This window comes from Thamnophis sirtalis, unplaced genomic scaffold (assembly GCF_051295495.1).
Source record: "Thamnophis sirtalis isolate CommonGarterSnake01/CBP01778 unplaced genomic scaffold, rThaSir2_p1.2 scaffold_7, whole genome shotgun sequence".
Classification (NCBI taxonomy): Eukaryota; Metazoa; Chordata; class Lepidosauria; order Squamata; family Natricidae; genus Thamnophis; species Thamnophis sirtalis.
In genome coordinates, this window is record NW_028261387.1 from 44719134 (window position 1) to 44737313 (window position 18180).

The following is an 18180-nucleotide window of genomic DNA, read 5'->3' on the forward strand; positions in this document are numbered from 1 at the left end:
CATAGATCTGTTTTAAAACAGTGAAGGCAAAGAACTGAAGTACATGGAAGAGAAAATCATTTAAAAGGATACCTTGGAGCAAATACTTTCTTGCAGAATCAATAGGACCATGGGGCCCGCAAAACTCCATCAGGTACTCACTGATGACAGATAAATGAATGGGAGTTTTTAAATTTGCCTTTAGGAAAGGGGTTACTAAGGAGATTCTCACTCCAACTTGTGTTTTTTATCAGGTAATAAAGGGGAATGGGGGCAATCACAAATTGCAAAGCAATGGAAGTTTTCAGGATAAAGTGATAAGTTAAACAATAACAAGATATTAGTTTCTGATAGTATTCACCAGGGATTCTGAAGCTGTTTGAATATGAAACGTGTTGCTCATATCTACTCTGTAATACTGTACAGCTTCATCCTCATATCACAGAATCAACAAGAATAAAATGTGACATAAATATTTTTAGCAAGGTTTTGGTGCAAATGCTGGGGTAGACAAGAGACAATCAAAACCAAATAGATGAATGATTAAAAAGTAAAGGCATATTATTGGAGAAATAATAATATGCCAGTACTGTGCATTGGCAGAGCACATCCATCTGAAGTCAGGTATCAGTTCGTAATATAAACTCCTGGGGCAGATGTGGGAAAATATCTTCCTACGCCTCTGGGAGCTGTCAAAAAGCTTAAAGCAATCAATAACAGACTAGATCTCAGAGTATAACTCAGCACAGAGGTTTTCCATAAGGGTAATACAATACAACTGAATTATGGGAAAAGATTATCAGGCTTTCAATATCTGGCCCCTTTTAACAGGGCTGAAAACCTTTGGCAGAAAGCTTCTTCATGCACTTAAATGAGCTGAGGGGTGGGAACGAAGACTCCAAAGGGTAGGATGGTGATGCAAAGTGAATAGGCCAAGACATGCAATGGGATGGAACTGAAACTACCTGAGTTTGGGGCTGGGGGTGGAGGTTGGAGTGTATTTTTTTAAAAAAAGAAATCAATCAATCAATGTTAACCTAGCTTTATTTTCATAGTACTGTTTTCATGGACCTCCTGTCTCAAAATGATGGAAATGTTAAATTCATCAGTGCAGTCAAGAGGATTTTAAAGAATACATAAACACAGAGAGAAAAAATTCTGGAAATTTTGTGTGCCTGTGAGACCACAAAAGGCTTAACCCTGCTTTAGCAGTTGCACAGAAGGAATGATTATCAGTGCTTTTCCCCAACTCAGATTGATGCAGGTTTGAATGAAACACCTTTTCTTCATAACCATGGAAGCTGAGGGATCCTCAGTACTAAAGAATTGACCATCTTTGTAACTCAAGCTTTTCAGAACTCTGGCTGGCTTTTTGCCCTACATTGAACCACAAACTTGTTAAACCACAAAGCTTGATATGCTATCCAAATTCAGCCCTTCAAGTCTGTGGTGCACTGTGTCAGCAAACCAGGTGAACTAAGAAAATGTAGGGAAAATGTGTGTTGTGTGAATGAGGCAACTGGGGTTCTCTGGTTTGACACAGGGGTGTCAAACTGGTGGCCCGCAGGCTGGATGAGTTACATGCAGGCCATGCCCACCCCAGCTCTGCGGAGGGGAAAAATATCACGATACATCACGTGACGGCAACATGATGTGGTGAGTTTGATACCCATGATCTAATTTATCGATTCTTTTATGTTATTTCAGCTGGGATATCAATCGTTCCTTATAGCTTTCTAAACCAAGAGCTCAGTTTGAACCATATAAAATAAATTCTCCCAGGCTCCCTTGAAATTGCCATTTACCTTTTTTTAAAGTACAGGTTAAATACATTCACACAATTAACTGCCACTTCTAATTTCTCCCAGAAACGGCACAAATATCTCAACAGGTGTGGAAATCCTGATAAGTTGAAGAGTGAACTTCAAGCATAATAGGCTTGTCCATAACTAACAATATCTGAGCTAGCTCTTATTTACAGAACAGGTGAGCAATGTCTTCTTGCTTAAAGGTATCATGTTTGGACTGCATGAATCCAGATGACCACTGTTTTAAGCAATACTTAGGCACTGTTCTGACCCCGCTCCTCCGTCCAGGAACGAAAGCCAAGATAAATGTAAATGAGAATGTTTTTTAATCAGTCCAGACTCTCGTTGGCTGCAAGCCCAAAATAAACAAAGAGATAAGCACTCTGGCAGCAAGTTCTACAAACCTTGGCAGCAATGCCAACAAACTCTGGCAGCAATCCAGCCTGCCAAGTTTGTTTCTCGTTAGTCCTTAACATTGACTTCTGCAAGAAGGGCGTGGCACAAGCAGTCTCTTTTATAATCAGGAGAGGATCTTAATGAGCAACAGCTGAGCGTAATTACCTCCTGTAATTACGTAGTTGTTCTTGATGCCGAGTAGCCCTTCGACGGCGTGCATCCTGGAACAACTCACAGGTGGTTTCTGGATCACTCTCTCTTGTCTCCTCTCCACTGATCCAAGGTTCAGGCGCCACCTGGTGACCAACCAGCCTCTCTATGCCCTGCTCAGAGTGGGAACCCTGTCCAGGGTCCTCCGCATCCTCCAGGGCCGACTCATAAGACCCCTCGCTGTCGGAGTCTGGTGGCAGATCCACCGGCTCCTGCCGAGCCATAACAGGCATGTTAATCTTATTTTTAGGTGAAGGCATCCTAAAAGAAGAAAAATCTTCTAGACAAAGGTCAGGAATCCTGCTTTAAAGGATATAGCTTGGATTCAGGGTGGGCCTCTTTAGGACGCCATCAGCCGGACAGTGTCGGCTGGCGGGGCCTCGGAGGAGGGCCTTCTCTGTGGCCGCTCCGACCCTGTGGAATCAGCTACCCCCCAGAGGTCCGGACCTCGCCCACCCTCATGGCCTTCAGAAAAGCTGTTAAAACCTGGGTGTTCCAGCAGGCCTGGGGCTGTTGACCTTATTAGGTAGGGTCCAGCCCCAATTTGAATGTATGCATGTTGGATAATTTTAATTTTATTTTATTTTTATTTTGTTTGTTTTTTTCTTTTCTTGTTCTGTGTAAGCCGCCCGGAGTCCTTCGGGATTGGGCGGCCTATAAATCAAATAAATTAAATTAAATTAAATCAATTAAAGAATTCTTGAAAATCTGAACTACATCTCAATAGAAAATTCCTCAAGTTACAGAGGAAAGAATGTTTCTCTATTTGGGAGTTCTGTACATGCATTTTGCCCTTCCAAATGGTATATTACTCTCCTTAAAACATCTGGGCTGAAGACAACTGAAGTGAAAGAGTGGTAAAATAAAAGACTTCTGCTCATGTATGCTTGTCTATGTATGAAATCCTGGACTTAGTCAATTGTTGAAAAGACCCTAGATATTAACTGAATTCTTAACCGAATACCTCATAGCTGCACATGAACTGTAGACTGTAGTACAATGTAAAAGCCATCAGTTTACCCAAACATGGATGAATTCTCATTACTGTAACCCAGAGGACCCCAACTTTTTGGGCACCAGGGATTGGTTCTGGGGAGAGACGTTTTTCCATGGACTGGAGGGGGCGTGGTTTCACATGCTGCCTGCATCCCATGGATGGGGTTTCGCTTGTTCGTGTGTCCCAGTTTCTGGCATGTCGCAGCCCAGTGCCGGTCTACAGACCAGGAGTTCGGGAACCCTGCTGTAACCTTGCTTCAAGCTCTGAAATTGAATGCAAATCCATGTAGTAAAATGGCAGCTTGTATATTTGCAGTTCCACTGTGTGCATAAAGTTAAGTGCTGGAGGATGTTTGTAACAGAATAGCTTCACGCTATGATGCAATTCTTTAGGGAATGCAATTTGGAAGTTGCCAACTTGCTCTTACAATAATTTAGAATTTATGGCTGTAGGGCTACAGTTGAGGTCAACATATAGTTAAGCAACCAAAGGGATTTTACTAGTGACATTAAAGCTACACTGCATGAGCTTTTCTGTGATATGGGATGATACTTGGGAGAATTTTAGCTTTAAGTGGCATAAAAAGATTCAGTTTCTGCAAATCACTGAGGGTACAGGGAACATAGATGCACATTTGTATGGATCCTATCCCGAAATGTATCAGATAATGATCATTAGTCTTCTGGAGGAAAGGACAATAATATATTCATTTAGATAGCCATATAATTTGAAAAAATGGACAATTGAATATTCTTCATTATTGATACACTGCTGTTCCATTCATAGGCCATCTAAATTGGCTAAAGGTAAAAATAAAATATGAAAATGTTGTAACTATATTTAAAATCACATGAAAAAGTTTACCTTAAGAGGAAGAAGTTCATTTCCTAAAGTAGGAAAAGTAGAGGATGGACCTGGTCCCATTTAAAGTTAGGGGTGGGAGACACTCAAACTGTTTCAGAAGTTTCGTTTTAAACTATAGCAAAAACTGTAAGGATCTACTCACGACCACTAATGTTGCTTTACATTGCTTTTTTTAAATATATATTTTGGATACTTTTGATTTGATTGTTAGTTACCCAGAATTATGTGTCAAGGTGGTGGCCATACAAATTTAATAAATAAAATGACTATGTTCACACAGCATACTTAATCAAAACAACCCAAACCTAACTAATATTTATGGAAATTTAACCCAAGTATTTGAAAATATGTGCTATGTTTTAAAGTGATAGATGAAGTTGGTCAACTGTGCTGATTCAACAAACTACCAGAAACTATATCTTAATTAATACAACCAATTTCACTGTATTTATTTTGTACAATGACAATAAAGGCTATACTATAAAGTCAGCCCCAGATAGGCAGTGAAGCATGAGGCACAAACAATCAACTCATGGTACTAATTGTGTTGAATATAGTCTCACTGTCCTACTCAGAAGGGTTCTCTCCATTTGAAAGCAGGGCAAAGATGGTTTTAATGACTGTTGGTGACTCAGGATGGAAAGCATTCATCCCATTTTGCTCAAATTGTTAAAAATCATGATTGCATATGATTCAATCCACTGCTTACTTCATAATGACCCTGCTAATTATACCCAATTAGCCAACACCTAGAAAAGCAATACTTCAGATTGAATGTCACATCTAAGATGTCATACTCTTTAAAGAATTTCAATGCAAGGGGGAAAAGTGTTCTTGACAAATTAGAACTACTCGCAATATAAGTTCCTACACTATTTTGAATGTTTTCATTAACGAACTAATAGTCCGAGGTCCTGAATCACAAAAGTGTAGCACAAACACTATGCTTGCTTGTGACAGTGGAAATAGAGGGACTAAAATTGTCAAATGGATTAGATAGATAATTTCTGGTTGTCTAAAGAAATTCTTTGGCCTGCTGCTTTAAAAATACTCTGAATCCAATCTGTCTTCAAAAGTCCTCTTCCACTGCTGTCTGTGGAAAAAAGAATTACAAAAAACTGCATGTACGGAATGTATTTGGGTCAAGATAAAAATTGTTGAATATTAGCATTGAAATGGGATTTCTTTTTCCAAATTAATTAACTAGCATGGAGTGAAAAAAGGATGTTTCTTCTATAGTATGCAGATCTGTTTCATACGGAACGTATCACATATACAAGCTTATATTTGAATACATGATACAATGATTTCTCTGTCCCTACGGCACTGTCTTCTCTCAATTTCTCATCCTCTTTCCCCATGCAACATGACTAGTCTGGTTGTATAAAGCATCAATTTACTCCTTCACCTGAAATCCAAACAAAATATCATAAAAACAGTATGCAGGCTTTTTATTTATTTAAGGCTCTTCATCAGTTGAGATAACAAAGCAAGCAGGCTGAGTTTGTTCATTGTTTCATAGCTTTTTGTTTGTCCAACTGAATAGTGTCAGGGTGAAGACTTTGCTTATGGTTGGTGACAATTTCCTTTGTAAATTTCATATTAAATCAATAGCTTTCTACCCATGTTGCTAGGAAGATGTCCTGTGGAATTTAACAATAGTTAAATGTTTTTGGAAATTTTCAGTCATTCAGGTCATGATTGTTTTTCAAGAGGCAACTAGACTTTCTGGTTTTTCTTTGAAGACATTTCACTTCTCATCCAAGAAGCTTCTTCAGCTCTGACTGGATGGTGGGGAATGGAAATAGCTGGTCATTTGCATTCTTTTAGCAGGTCATTAAGATCACCTGGAGGTTTAAAATCACCTTCATTTAAAATTCACAGGCCACTCTTTTGAAGACAGCAAAGTTCATATTTTGGACAGGGAGGACCACTGGTTTGAAAGAGGGGTTAAAGAGGCCACCTATGTCAAAATTGAACAGCCCTCTCTCAACAGAGGGGGGGGGGGATACCACATCATCTACAATCTACAACCCAGTCCTTTCAATAGTTCCAAGAAGGTTCCACACCCATTTGCACCACTCAAGTGACCTTGATGAGATAGATAAACCTGGTGACCTTAACAACACAATGAAAATGACCAGCTGTCTTCAATGAGTATAAATCCTTCCATTTCCCCACCATCCACTCAGAACTGAAGAAGCTTCTTGGAGGCATGTAACAAACTGACCCTCCCATAAGATACCTTATTCAGCAGGGCTATCAAACTCCTGGCCCGTAAGTGCTGGCCACGTGACACTGTGAGTTTGACATCCCTGTTATACAACATAGGTACTGAGAGGGATGTAAAACCCTGGAACATTACATCCCTTCCTGCCTCAGAGCCAGCAGTCTGCCCTGGGCTTTACTGTTTTTATAGCAAGCCCTTACTATGCACCCAGAAGGTTCTGTGCCGTGCTCTTCTCTGCACAGCTTGAATGCACAACACTCAAAGGGAGATGCTCGTTGTTCTCTCAGCCGAAGTTCCAGCCCTGTCAAATAATGTGAAAATCCTCCTCTAATTGACATGCACAGTCATTACTAACACACACACGTTTTCTTTCCCACTGTAATGCCAACTGGTGTTTTTTATTTTTTTTTATTTTTCAATATATGAATCAGTTGCTTGCCTCTTTATTATATTGACCAATAGATGGCAGCAAGCACTTGAGATTTTATGTCTCTCGGCTGCTCTCTAGTGGTTGTCTGGATTTGGACAGTCATTGGATAAGCACCACTGAATAACTGGAGTTTCAGTAAAGAGGAGGATCTGGACATCCATGTAAGTGATGTAAATTACCCAAATAATATTATGTGAAAAGAAGAAATAAGGAACTGGGGATCCTGGGGGAAGCAGCTATTGGGAAGGACATTCCCAGCCAGGCAAGCTTTAGAGGAACAAGAGATGAGTTATTTCTTCCAGTTATATGCATTAAGCCAAGGACACCCCAATCAATTTCAGGGCTTCCTAGTCCATTTCAGGGCTTCATATTCTCTTGGGTAACCAGACAACCAAGTGGTTTTAAAAAGGGGGCAAGAGAGCAAGTGGCTGTGGTAGCCATGGTTCTGATCTCCCTCACAGCTGAGAGATAGAAATACAGGTCAGGAACCAGATGGAAGGGATGGTCTCACAGGAAACTAGGAGAATCAATTGCCAACACAGATCATGTCACTTCAGCACATTCTACAATGCCAGCATATAGCTTCTGAAGGGTGAGAACACAGGGGGGGGGACACTTCCCAAGAGGAGCACCCAAGACATTCCCAAGTTGCCTCAGCCATGGCTAGAAAATGCTATAGAGGTGATAACACACACAAATGTTTTCTGCAAACAGATAGTGATCTTCTTCACCCCAGGGTAAGGTTCCTATGTAGATCTGTCCAAAGTATAGGAATTTGTGACATAGATTCTTTTGAATTTATCACTATGAAATACAATTGTGAGAACCGTTATCTATCCTATGATGCAATTAATAAGATGATCTTGGATATCTATGCAAAAACATCAGTCCTGGTTATGCTGCAAACCAACCATATTCAGCATTTACATGTAAGTAACAATCTGGGGTTCTGAATTGCTCCAAAGAGAGATATTTAGGTTGCAGAATATCTTATTGTTTGTATTTTGGGATAAGCATCAGCACAAAGGTGCTTTTTCAAGAGGCAACTGGACTTTCTGGTTTGCCTTTACCTTCAAAGGCAAACCAGAAAGTCCAGTTGCCTCTTGAAAAAGCACCTTTGGGACAACTATGATCTGGATGACTGAGAATCTCCATATACATTCAGGTAACACAATGACATTATCTACTTTGGGTAATGAACCGTCTGCAAGAAAACAAGCAAACGCAAAGACCACCAAGGACCCCTCATTCCAGCCCTGAAGTACAAATATTCTCCTTTATTCTTATCCCATCTTTCTTCTAAGTCAGTGTTTCTCAATAGCATAAACTTTAAACTGCCTGGACCTCAACTCCCAGAATCCACCACCTTAGCATTCTGGAAGGGAAATTCTGTGAGTTGATTTCACACATCTTAAAGTTGCTGAGGTTGAGAGCTTCACTCAGAACATTTGTATTGTATTGTATTGTATTGATTTTATTTATATGCCACCCTTTCCCCCCGAAGGGGACTCAGGGCGGCTCACAGCTCGACCAGGGAAGGAGGATACAAACAAGAATTTAAAACAACATAAAAAACAATGCATGATTAAAACACAACAGTCATACCAATTCGAGACGGGGGCAACAATTCTTTAGCCCCAGGCCTGTCGGAACAGCCAGGTTTTAATGGCTTTGCGGAAGGCCTGGAGGGTGGTGAGGGTTCGAATCTCCACGGGGAGTTCGTTCCAGAGGGTCAGAGCAACCACAGAGAAGGCTCTCCTCCGGGTGGTCGCCAGTCGACACTGGCCGGCGGATGGAATTCGGAGGAGGCCTAATCTGTGGGATCTGATCGGTCTAGTGGAGGTGATTGGCAGCAGGCGGTCCCTCAAGTACCCAGGTCCAATACCATGAAGGGCTTTATAAGTGACGACTAGCGCCTTGAAGCGTATTCAGAGACCAATAGGCAGCCAGTGCAGCTCGCGGAGGATAGGTGTTACGTGGGTGAACCGAGGCGCACCCACGATCGCTCGCGCGGCTGCATTCTGGACAAGCTGAAGTCGCCGAATGCTCTTCAAGGGCTGCCCCATGTAGAGCACGTTGCAGCAGACCCATTTGAGACCCATTCCTCCATATATTTTTAACAGCAGCAGTCCTGTGAGATAGGTTGAGTCAAAGGTCTTTTCCAGTCCTCAGCAACTTCCATCCTCCACCTCAAAACTGTGTCAAAGAGTTCAGCATTAGCTCTCCATGCAGAAATACTCCATATATTTCCCATCAACCCCTAGATCCATGTCAGTTAGTGAATTTGTAATACTTACTGGAATTTTTAAAGTGCTTTAAAGTGAATTTTTATAACAGTAGACTTCTGGTATTATCAAAGCCCATTTCATCCAGCATACAGTAATAAACGGCGTTTTAGTGCAGGTTTAACAGCCCATGAGTTTTTATTCTTCCCCAAATACATGCTTACTTCATTATTTGTGAATAGGTCGTCTCTCACAGTTCATTACACAGCACAATCTAGGTAAAAATTTCCCTCGAATTACGTTTGTTGGAGCCACAACGCACTTAATTCGAGGCAGATGTAACTCATGGATGTAACTTAGAACTCCTTCATCCCACTGGAGGCAACTTTCCAGTTGTTTCTGGAACTTTCCTGGCCAAGGCACAAGGATTAATATAGAGCCTTCTTGAGACCAGGATAATTCATTTTAATTGAACATACCAGGCTTCCGCTTTTTCACATGCAGCTGTTCCACCAGAATACATGCAACGCTGAAAATAATGGGGTATTCAGACAAAGCAGCTCTTCAGGATCTATCCCTTACCTAGAAAACCTATTCCCCAAAGTTGATTGACAAAGTTGATCCCCAAAAGTTGATTGATTGTTCCCTATCCCCCACTAATTGCATGACTACGATAACGGAGCCTAGCTTCACTTTTATTTGGAACGGAACACCGTAGTCACTCCAGGAAATCTTTAAATCAGTCACCCCAAGTTGCACAACCGGGAGGGGGCTTCTTCCGTTCGCACTTCTACAGGTGAGACGTTCCCGAACCTACGAGCCCCGCCCCTACCTGTCAGCTCCCCGAGGCCACGCCCACGGGCTCGCCCTGGAACTTGTGCACGTGCGTGCGTGCGATCTCGTCGTTCTTATTTGAGAAATGTGGAGAGAGGGGAGGGAAGGAGGGTCGACCCCTACAAGCCTTCGAGCCTGGCCCCTCCGCAAACTGAGAGCGACATCCGAGTTCGCCGCTAGCTTGAGACGGGCTCCCCGAACCTCGTTTCGTTGTGGGTTTTTCCCCCCCTTCCTCTCACAAGTTCCCAAGCAGCCGATCGCGCGAGCCAAAGGTTTGCTGGGGCAGAAACTTCCAACCGGCGGCAAACAGCAGCCGCCTCCCTAGCGCGCCACCTTCGCGGCAGCTAACGCGCCGGAGAAAACTTGCCGCCGTCTCACTTCCAACGGAGACCCCTCCACCTCCCCGCCCATCCTCCCCATCCATTCCTCGACGGCCGCGCCGTCCTCCCCCCCCCTTTTTTTTTACCTGCAGGAGACCGTGAGCTCCACTTTGGTGGCCGGGATGCTGCCCGTGAGAGGGTCGAAGTCCTGCACCGACGCCATGTCCTCGAGTTTGTCCAGAACGTCCTCCTCCATGGGAGAGAGCGAGAGCGAGCGAGCGCGGGAGAGCGGCGCCTCTCAACAAGTCGCCGAGCGCGCCGGCTAGCCGGAGAGACCAATCCACCACTGAACCCTAATCGTAGCCCCGGCCCAGCGGGCGGGCGAGCAGGCTCTCTCTCTCTCTCCCTGGCTCCCTTGGACTGTAAGCGTTTCTTCGCTCAAGCGCTGCGGTGACCCACGCACCAGCCGGGCGTGAAGCGCTGGCCGCGGCGGCTAGAAGCCGAGCTTGGAGAGCTAATCGGAGGTGGCGCGCGCTCTCCCTCCCTCCCTCCCTCCCTCTCTCTCGCCACGCACGCCGCGATTGGAAAAGGGGGGGAAGCGGGGGCTTTCTTTCCCCTCAAATCCACGGAGGGAGATTTCAGGGAAGCTCCACCTCCTTCAGAATCAAAACGGCCAGCTGGGCGCCTCAGCCCAGCGCTGCTCCTACGGCAAACAGGGGAACCCTCCCCCGCCGGCCCAATCTCTCTCTCACCACCACCCCCGGGGAACCTGTTTCCCCGCCGCACACCCTTTCTGCGCCATGCCCCGGGGAGCGTCAGCCTCGAAGGGCTGCGAAGGAGCCTTCGCAGCCGCTGAAGCGCACGGGGATTTGGATCCGCACTTCTCCAGGGGGCGGAGAGCGAAGGCTCTTTTGTCTCTGGTGCAGGTGCCTGTGGCGTGGCGTCTGGTTTAGGAGTTGCAGCCTTCTCCCAACCGGGGGGCCCCCCGGAGTCATAGTCCGAGGCCGCTGGAGGGCACCGGATCGGAGGGAGCTGTTTTCCTAGCATTTGAAAGTATGCGAACTGGGTTTAAGTGCCGGAGCTTTGTGGGATGCAATTTAAAAAAGACCTAGAATCACAGACTTGAGCTGCGGCCAGGGAAGAAAAGAGGAATGAGTGTGGCGATTGTGAGAAGGAATGCATTCCGTACATGCATGTTCTTGTGACTCTCTCTCTCTTACACACACACGCACACGCACACACACACAAACATGTCTAAGCAGACCTGGTTAAGGCAGAAAGATTCATATATAGGACATAATCCGCTTTCTCCAGTGTGAAGGCAGGAGGGTGGCAGAAATAAATCATAAGACAAGGCCATTGGGAGAAGCTCTTGCCCTCCCTATGCAGAGCAGGAGGCACATATGCTAAACTCCACAATAGTCTAGAGTGGTTGTATGTGCCCCCAGGGCATGTGGATGTTTTGTTTTCCTTTTTCATGTTAAACACCTTAAAACAAGTAATTATAGTTTCCAACCAGCTGGCTAGGCAATAAACCGTCACAGAGCTACCCAGCACCCTCCAGACTAAATGGCTGTCAGAAAGCAAGAAGTAAATGTAATATGCAAGAGAAACATCAAGAAAGTGAGTCAAGACACAGACCATGCATCAGTTCAATTACACATTTCATGGTGAATATGCATGTAGAAAATTGTTTAGAAGCATTCGCCCATTCTGGAGATGTTAAAACAGAGAGCCAGAGATGCCCAAGGCCAGGGGTGGAGTCCAGGATCTCAGCCACAAAACTTAGCAGCCTTCAAATCAACGTGTGAAATCAATCCCACTTCACTTCTATTGTACATACCTCATGGACTGGGATATGGGATTGGGTTGATAGATCCTAGCTGTGCCTAGCAAAAGCCACAAGGGGCAGATTTTCCTAATACAAGGGCCAATGATTACATGTACTGTATGCCTGGAATACGAAGGAGCATGAATTCAGGTTTATGTATAGGTGTGAGCTGGATAAATTCGGAATGTATATTAGAGAGTGACAACAATCCCCCAAAGTGTCTAATGTGGGGTTGTTTTTTTAATGGATTGAAAAGAGTTGTTTAAAAGTTGTTTTGCTTTCCTTGGTCAGGGGGAATGTTTTTTTAAAAATGTTCTTATCACTGCTGTGAGCCACCCAGAGTTATGGCCCATAAAATAGACAGCCATATAAGTCTCATAAATAAATAATAATACTCCTTTTTGTTGCCCAGGAATAAGATAATAATATAAATGGCAAGCATGCAAGCAAAATTTTACAAGATAGGAAGAGAACTGTATAGGCAAGTAGCCATATTAGAAAACAGCAACAGGATAAAGATTTAGCATATTCCAATTCTCTGACACCACCTTCTTTTTGCTATCATAATATTAGGTCATATTCTTCACGTTCCGTTCACATTAGCCTAATGTAACCAAACAGCAGTCTGTGGGGAAAAAAGTTTGTGAGTGATATAAGCAATATTCATCTGTCCAACCCACAATCACAAAGAAAATGCCTTGAGCATATATTTGACCTAAATAATTGAAAACAATTTCATGCAAGACAGGATTTTTTTATAAAGGGGTGGTGAGTAAAGAAGAGTATTTTCAACAATGTGCAGCTAAATTGTCATTTATTATTTTTAAAAGATTATTTGAGAATTTGTTTAGTTGTCCTTGCTTTGCTTTACATACTGCTTAGATTTTTAATATTGCTGAATTGCAGGACAGAAGTCAGTAATGCAGATGTGTAACTTTTTTCTATTAGAAATGATTTACCACATGTTTATATAATTCAGTCATATTTTGTTAAATTTCAGTATAAAATAAAACTTACAGTTTTAGAAGACAAACAGGTCATCAAGGATTTTTTTAAATTATACTGGCAACAAAAATAAAACCCACTATCATGTCATCATGACTAATAATACATTTTCAAGTGAGGAAAAAAATTAGCAAGGTTTCATCTATATCAATTTTTTTCAAAAGGCAACTGGACTCCCCCCCCCTCTCCACATGAAAACGTTTTGCTTCTCATTCAAGAAGCTTCTTCAGTTCAACTGAACTGAACTGAAGAAGCTTCTTGGATGAAAAGTGGAATGTCCAAGGAAAAACAAAGAAAGCCCAGTTGCCTTCTGAAAAAGCACCTTTGGGACAACCATGACCTAAGTGACTGAGAATCTCCATAGACATTCTCCCATTGCATAACATGTCTCTTAGGACCAGCAACTTGTTGTTTAAACATAATCCCAGAGCAAATGAATGAATTCACAACTTTTGAATACAGCATTTGCCTCATTCAGTAGCATATGAATCAACTGGTGTAATGAGACATTCAGCCGTTATCTTCTGTCCATCTAAGCTATCTTAGTATTTGCTCATTACACATTTATGTCTCTTCAACCATTTAACTCTAAGCAGTCTAAGCAAAGCATAATTAAAAGTTTGTCAAGATTATAGAATATGCAAATAATATTACCAACGTATGTTCAATATCTTAATAATATTGCAATAAAAATCCTCACATAAAAGCAAGGAACTGGCTTCATCCCAAAGATCGTACACCTCTCCTTCTCACATTGGTGTCTTCCTCCAGTTTTAAAACCACACTCTTCTTCCAGTCCAGCTTCCTTCAATATATATTCCACATATAGATTAAATAAATAATGGGGGAGTATCTTAACTCACTCCTCTGCCAACCTGAAATTAGTCTGTTTCACCACATTCTATTTGTATTGCTTCTTACTGACTCTCTTCAGGCGTTGCATGAGGATAATACGATGCTCCAGGATTTCCATTTTTCCAAGTGCCTTCCACAGCTAGATATACGGTAATTGACACAATCAAAGATTTCTATAATCAGTGAATCTGTACTGACTTATTTTTGGTATTCTTTGATGTTCTCAATTATTCAGTGTGCCTCAGCAATAATATCTTGTGTTTTTTTATTCTTTTCAAAAGCTACTTTGAACATCTACCATTTCCCTCTCCATGTAGGTTTCTAATCTGCTTTGGAAGATCCTGAGTATTTTGCTGGCATGTGAAATTAAAGATATTGTACAAGTAGTCCTTGCTTAGCAATGGTAATTGGGACCAGAATTTCCATCACTAAATGGTCATAAAAAGCGACATCACATGACTGCATTTCTTAGCAACGGAAACCTCAGCATCTCTGTTGCCGTTGTTAAATGAGGATCATCGGTCATTAAATAAGAATTTCCTTGTAACTTCCTGCCAGCTTCCAACAACCAAAGTCAATGGAAGCTGGCAAGAAGTTGCAAGTCCTAGATGGCTCACAAGCAGGCTAGCAGGCAGGTAAGTAGATGCTACAAGGTGAGGGAGAAGGCATAGGTGGCTGCAGCAATATGCACAAATGATTTCAGATTTAGGGATAGTTGCTGCCAGCAGGGTGTGGTACTAGGATAGCAGGCCAGGTGAGGCTTACTGGAGCAACTTGTGACCTTCCCTGTCAGCTTTCCCATTGACATTGTTTGCAAATATCCAGCAGACAAGATCCCAAATGGCAATCACCTGACCTTGGGACATTGCAATAGTCATTAATGCAAACCAGTTGACAGGTGCCCAGATCATGAGTGTAGGGATGGTGGAACAGCCAGAACTTTGAGGACCAGCTGTAAGTATCACTTGTTTAGTGCTGTTGCAATTACAATCACTGAATGAGTTGTCGTTTAATGGGGACTACCCATACAATAGTTTGTATCCTCTATTGTAGGATGTAAACTACTTCAGTCTGTTTGCCACTCATTCTCTGAATTTGCTGGCATAGCTTAGTTAGAACTTGATTTCTTTCTCTTGCTTCTATAACTAATCCACCAATTCCTGTAGCCTTCTGACTTGATAATGTTGACATTCTTTACTATAACAATTTAAACAATTCAATTCTGAAACTTCTTTCTGAGTTCAGAGATCTTTTGAAAGACTTTCCTTTTTTTCTAAATCTATTTCCATCTTTGATGTCTTATGGCTGTTATTGCAATACTGTTTCTTGTATCTCCTAATAGTTCTCTGAAAATCTTTATTAAACTCTTTCCTAAGATCTTTGTCTTTCTTGGCTTTGGCTTGTCTTCTTGGCAATCTCAATTGTTTTTTTCCGATATTGAGTTTGCTATCTTCTATTTCTCCATTTTTGGCAGTCTCCTTTCACATTCACAACTTCTTTAAATACATTTCATACTTTCTCTGTTTCTCTATCAGTGAGGTTCAGGACTTCAAAACAATTTTTGATGTTCCTCTTGAGAATAGAAGGTATATGCTCAAGATCACATTGTGGAATCTGGTTGGCTTCCTTTTTTCTTCCTTAGCTTAACTTAAAACCTGCATATGAGCACTTTGTGACCTGTTCTTGTCAGCCTCCCCCCACTCCCCAAGAAAGATATGTGGTGATTCTTCCACACAAAAGTGTCAAGTTAAAGCATTCTTCTCTCAGAATCTATCATAAACTCTGATAATTATTATGGATGGACTGTCTTCACCCTCTTTCTCTCACAAATATCTAAATTGAGTTGTCTCTCATAGCAATAGTAATAGCAATAGCAGTTAGACTTATATACCGCTTCATAGGACTTTCAGCCCTCTCTAAGCGGTTTACAGAGTCAGCGTATCGCCCCCACAGTCTGGGTCCTCATTTCACCCACCTCGGAAGGATGGAAGGCTGAGTCAACCTTGAGCCGGTGAGATTAGAACCGCTGAACTGCAGATAACAGTCAGCTGAAGTGGCCTGCAGTACTGCACCCTAACCACTGTGCCACCTCAGCTCATTATTCCTCTGAAATATCCACCTCTTATTCCTCTGAAATGCACCCTTTTCCTCCTGGGAATCCAGACTACTACACATTCCATCATATTTCCACAGTCAAGACTTGACTATGTCTTTGATGCTATAATTGAGTGTCTCCAACTCTTGTTTGCAATAATATAGTCACTTCAATTTCTATGTATTGAAGATGTCTACATATACAGGCTTTATTTTGATTGTTTAATGAAAATTAAACACAGTAATTTAGAAATTACTTTAATTTAAAAATTAAAGACAATATAAGCAATGAAGAATCATTGGGTGGTAGAAATTGATAAATTGTTCTCCTGCTTCATTTCAGTTTCCTAAGTCATATGATACAATTACATTTGTCTTCTTAATATTTCCAACTTTGGCATTCCGGTTTCCAAATGATAATCAGCACACCTTCTTTCTATGTTCTATTAGTTTCAAACTGAACTTGATCATAAAACTCATTAACTTCCTCTTCTCCTATGGGAACATAAACTTGGACAATTATCCTGCTAAACAGTTGTCCACTAAAACCAATTAATATTACACATTTATTGACTGCATTGTAGAAGTACAGTTTTTGCTATACATTCCCTAACTATAAGAGAAATGGCATTCCCTCTTTATAATTCATGTCCCAAGTAATTATCAATGTGATCTTCTGACTGAAAGTGTCCAGTTCCAGTCCATCTCAATCAACTGATGCCTAAATTTCAACGTGTAATTGATTCAGTTCACCTTTTGTTGTGTTGGCCTTTCCCATGATCATGGTTGTTACATTCCTACTGTAATTCTGTCTTTATAGCTTTGGATTTTCTTTTTCTGCATGGCAAATATCAGCAAGGTATGCTAAAAGGTTTAAACTAGGCATGTCCTAAATGCTGTTAGTACCATGAAAAACCTTCAGTTCTTTCTCAGAAGCATGTTCAATGCCATCTGATCGGAGGGACCCATCATTTGGCACTATATTATCAATCATTATACATACATGTAGTTTTCTTGGTAAACTCCAATAATGGTACAGTATACCATACCGTTTCCTGCATGGGACCAAATGATTCCTTTGAAATCATTCCCTTCCAACATCTTCGTATTTGCTTGCTTTACACTCCTGGAGGCTTTTTTTTTTTTTTTTGCTCATCCTTCCCATCAATTTATGAAATTGTCTGTGGAACAAGCCTAAATGTGTTGGAAATAGAAAATAATTTACAGGTAATTCTTGATTAATGACTGTAACTGGAAATGGATTTCCAGTGGTAAATCATTATAGTCATAAGTTGAGGCACTCACAACTGGATATTTTTTTGCAGCAGTCATTAAGTGAATCATGATGCTTACATGAATCTGCAATTATTAAGCATTGTTCCAAATGGGCAGTTTTTACTGGAAACTGGTAAAAAGTACCACATGACTGTGGGGACTCTGCAACAAGCCATAAAGGTAAGTTAATCTTTCTCTAAGCAGTTTACAGAGTCAGCATATTGCCCCCAATCTGGGCCCTCATTTTACTGACCTCGGAAGGATGGAAGTCTGAGTCAACCTTGAGCCAGTCATGATCGAACTGCTGGCAGTGGGCAGAATTAGCCTAGGTGCCAAGTGTCTCAAATGCAGCCATGTGACTATGTGGGGGGAGTGTGTATGGCATTTTACAAAGGCCAGAAGTTGTGGCCTTTGTAAAACAAAAGGCTTGTTCCTGTGCTGTTTGTAATTTCATTAAGCAGCTGGCTGTAAGTTAAGGACTACTATATAAAAATTACACTTGTACAGCATTTATAAAGTTACTCTTAAGATAACACGAATGCTTCATTTAAAGCTGAGTAATGACATTGTTACTGATTAACTAATTGTAATTGCTAATCTACCTAAAAATGTGGCTGTCATTCCATGCATTACAGAAATTAGTAAAATAATTAATTAGAAATTGGCACTCTACTGAGAATTTTGGAGAGTGGATGATATATTACAAAAGTGTATAAAATCTCTCATTAAACTCTATAATCATTCCTTTAAGATTACAGTACTGAAAAGGTCGAGAAAAAACATAAGAAAAAGGAATACTTTTCCTTTAGTCCTGGCATAAGTCTTCC

At 41.6% G+C, this 18180-nt stretch overlaps 1 protein-coding gene across 1 annotated transcript in view; it reads right to left on the reverse strand.

Moving 5' to 3' along the window:
- The window catches only part of CPNE5 (copine 5), a 154232-nt gene extending 143451 nt beyond the window's left edge, over nt 1-10781 (reverse strand). The window contains exon 1 of the mRNA XM_014058313.2: nt 10440-10781. Coding sequence (XP_013913788.1) covers nt 10440-10549 — 110 coding nt within the window. The 5' untranslated portion in view covers nt 10550-10781. The remainder of the gene's footprint in view (nt 1-10439) is intronic.
- Nucleotides 10782-18180: the final 7399 nt, after the last annotated feature.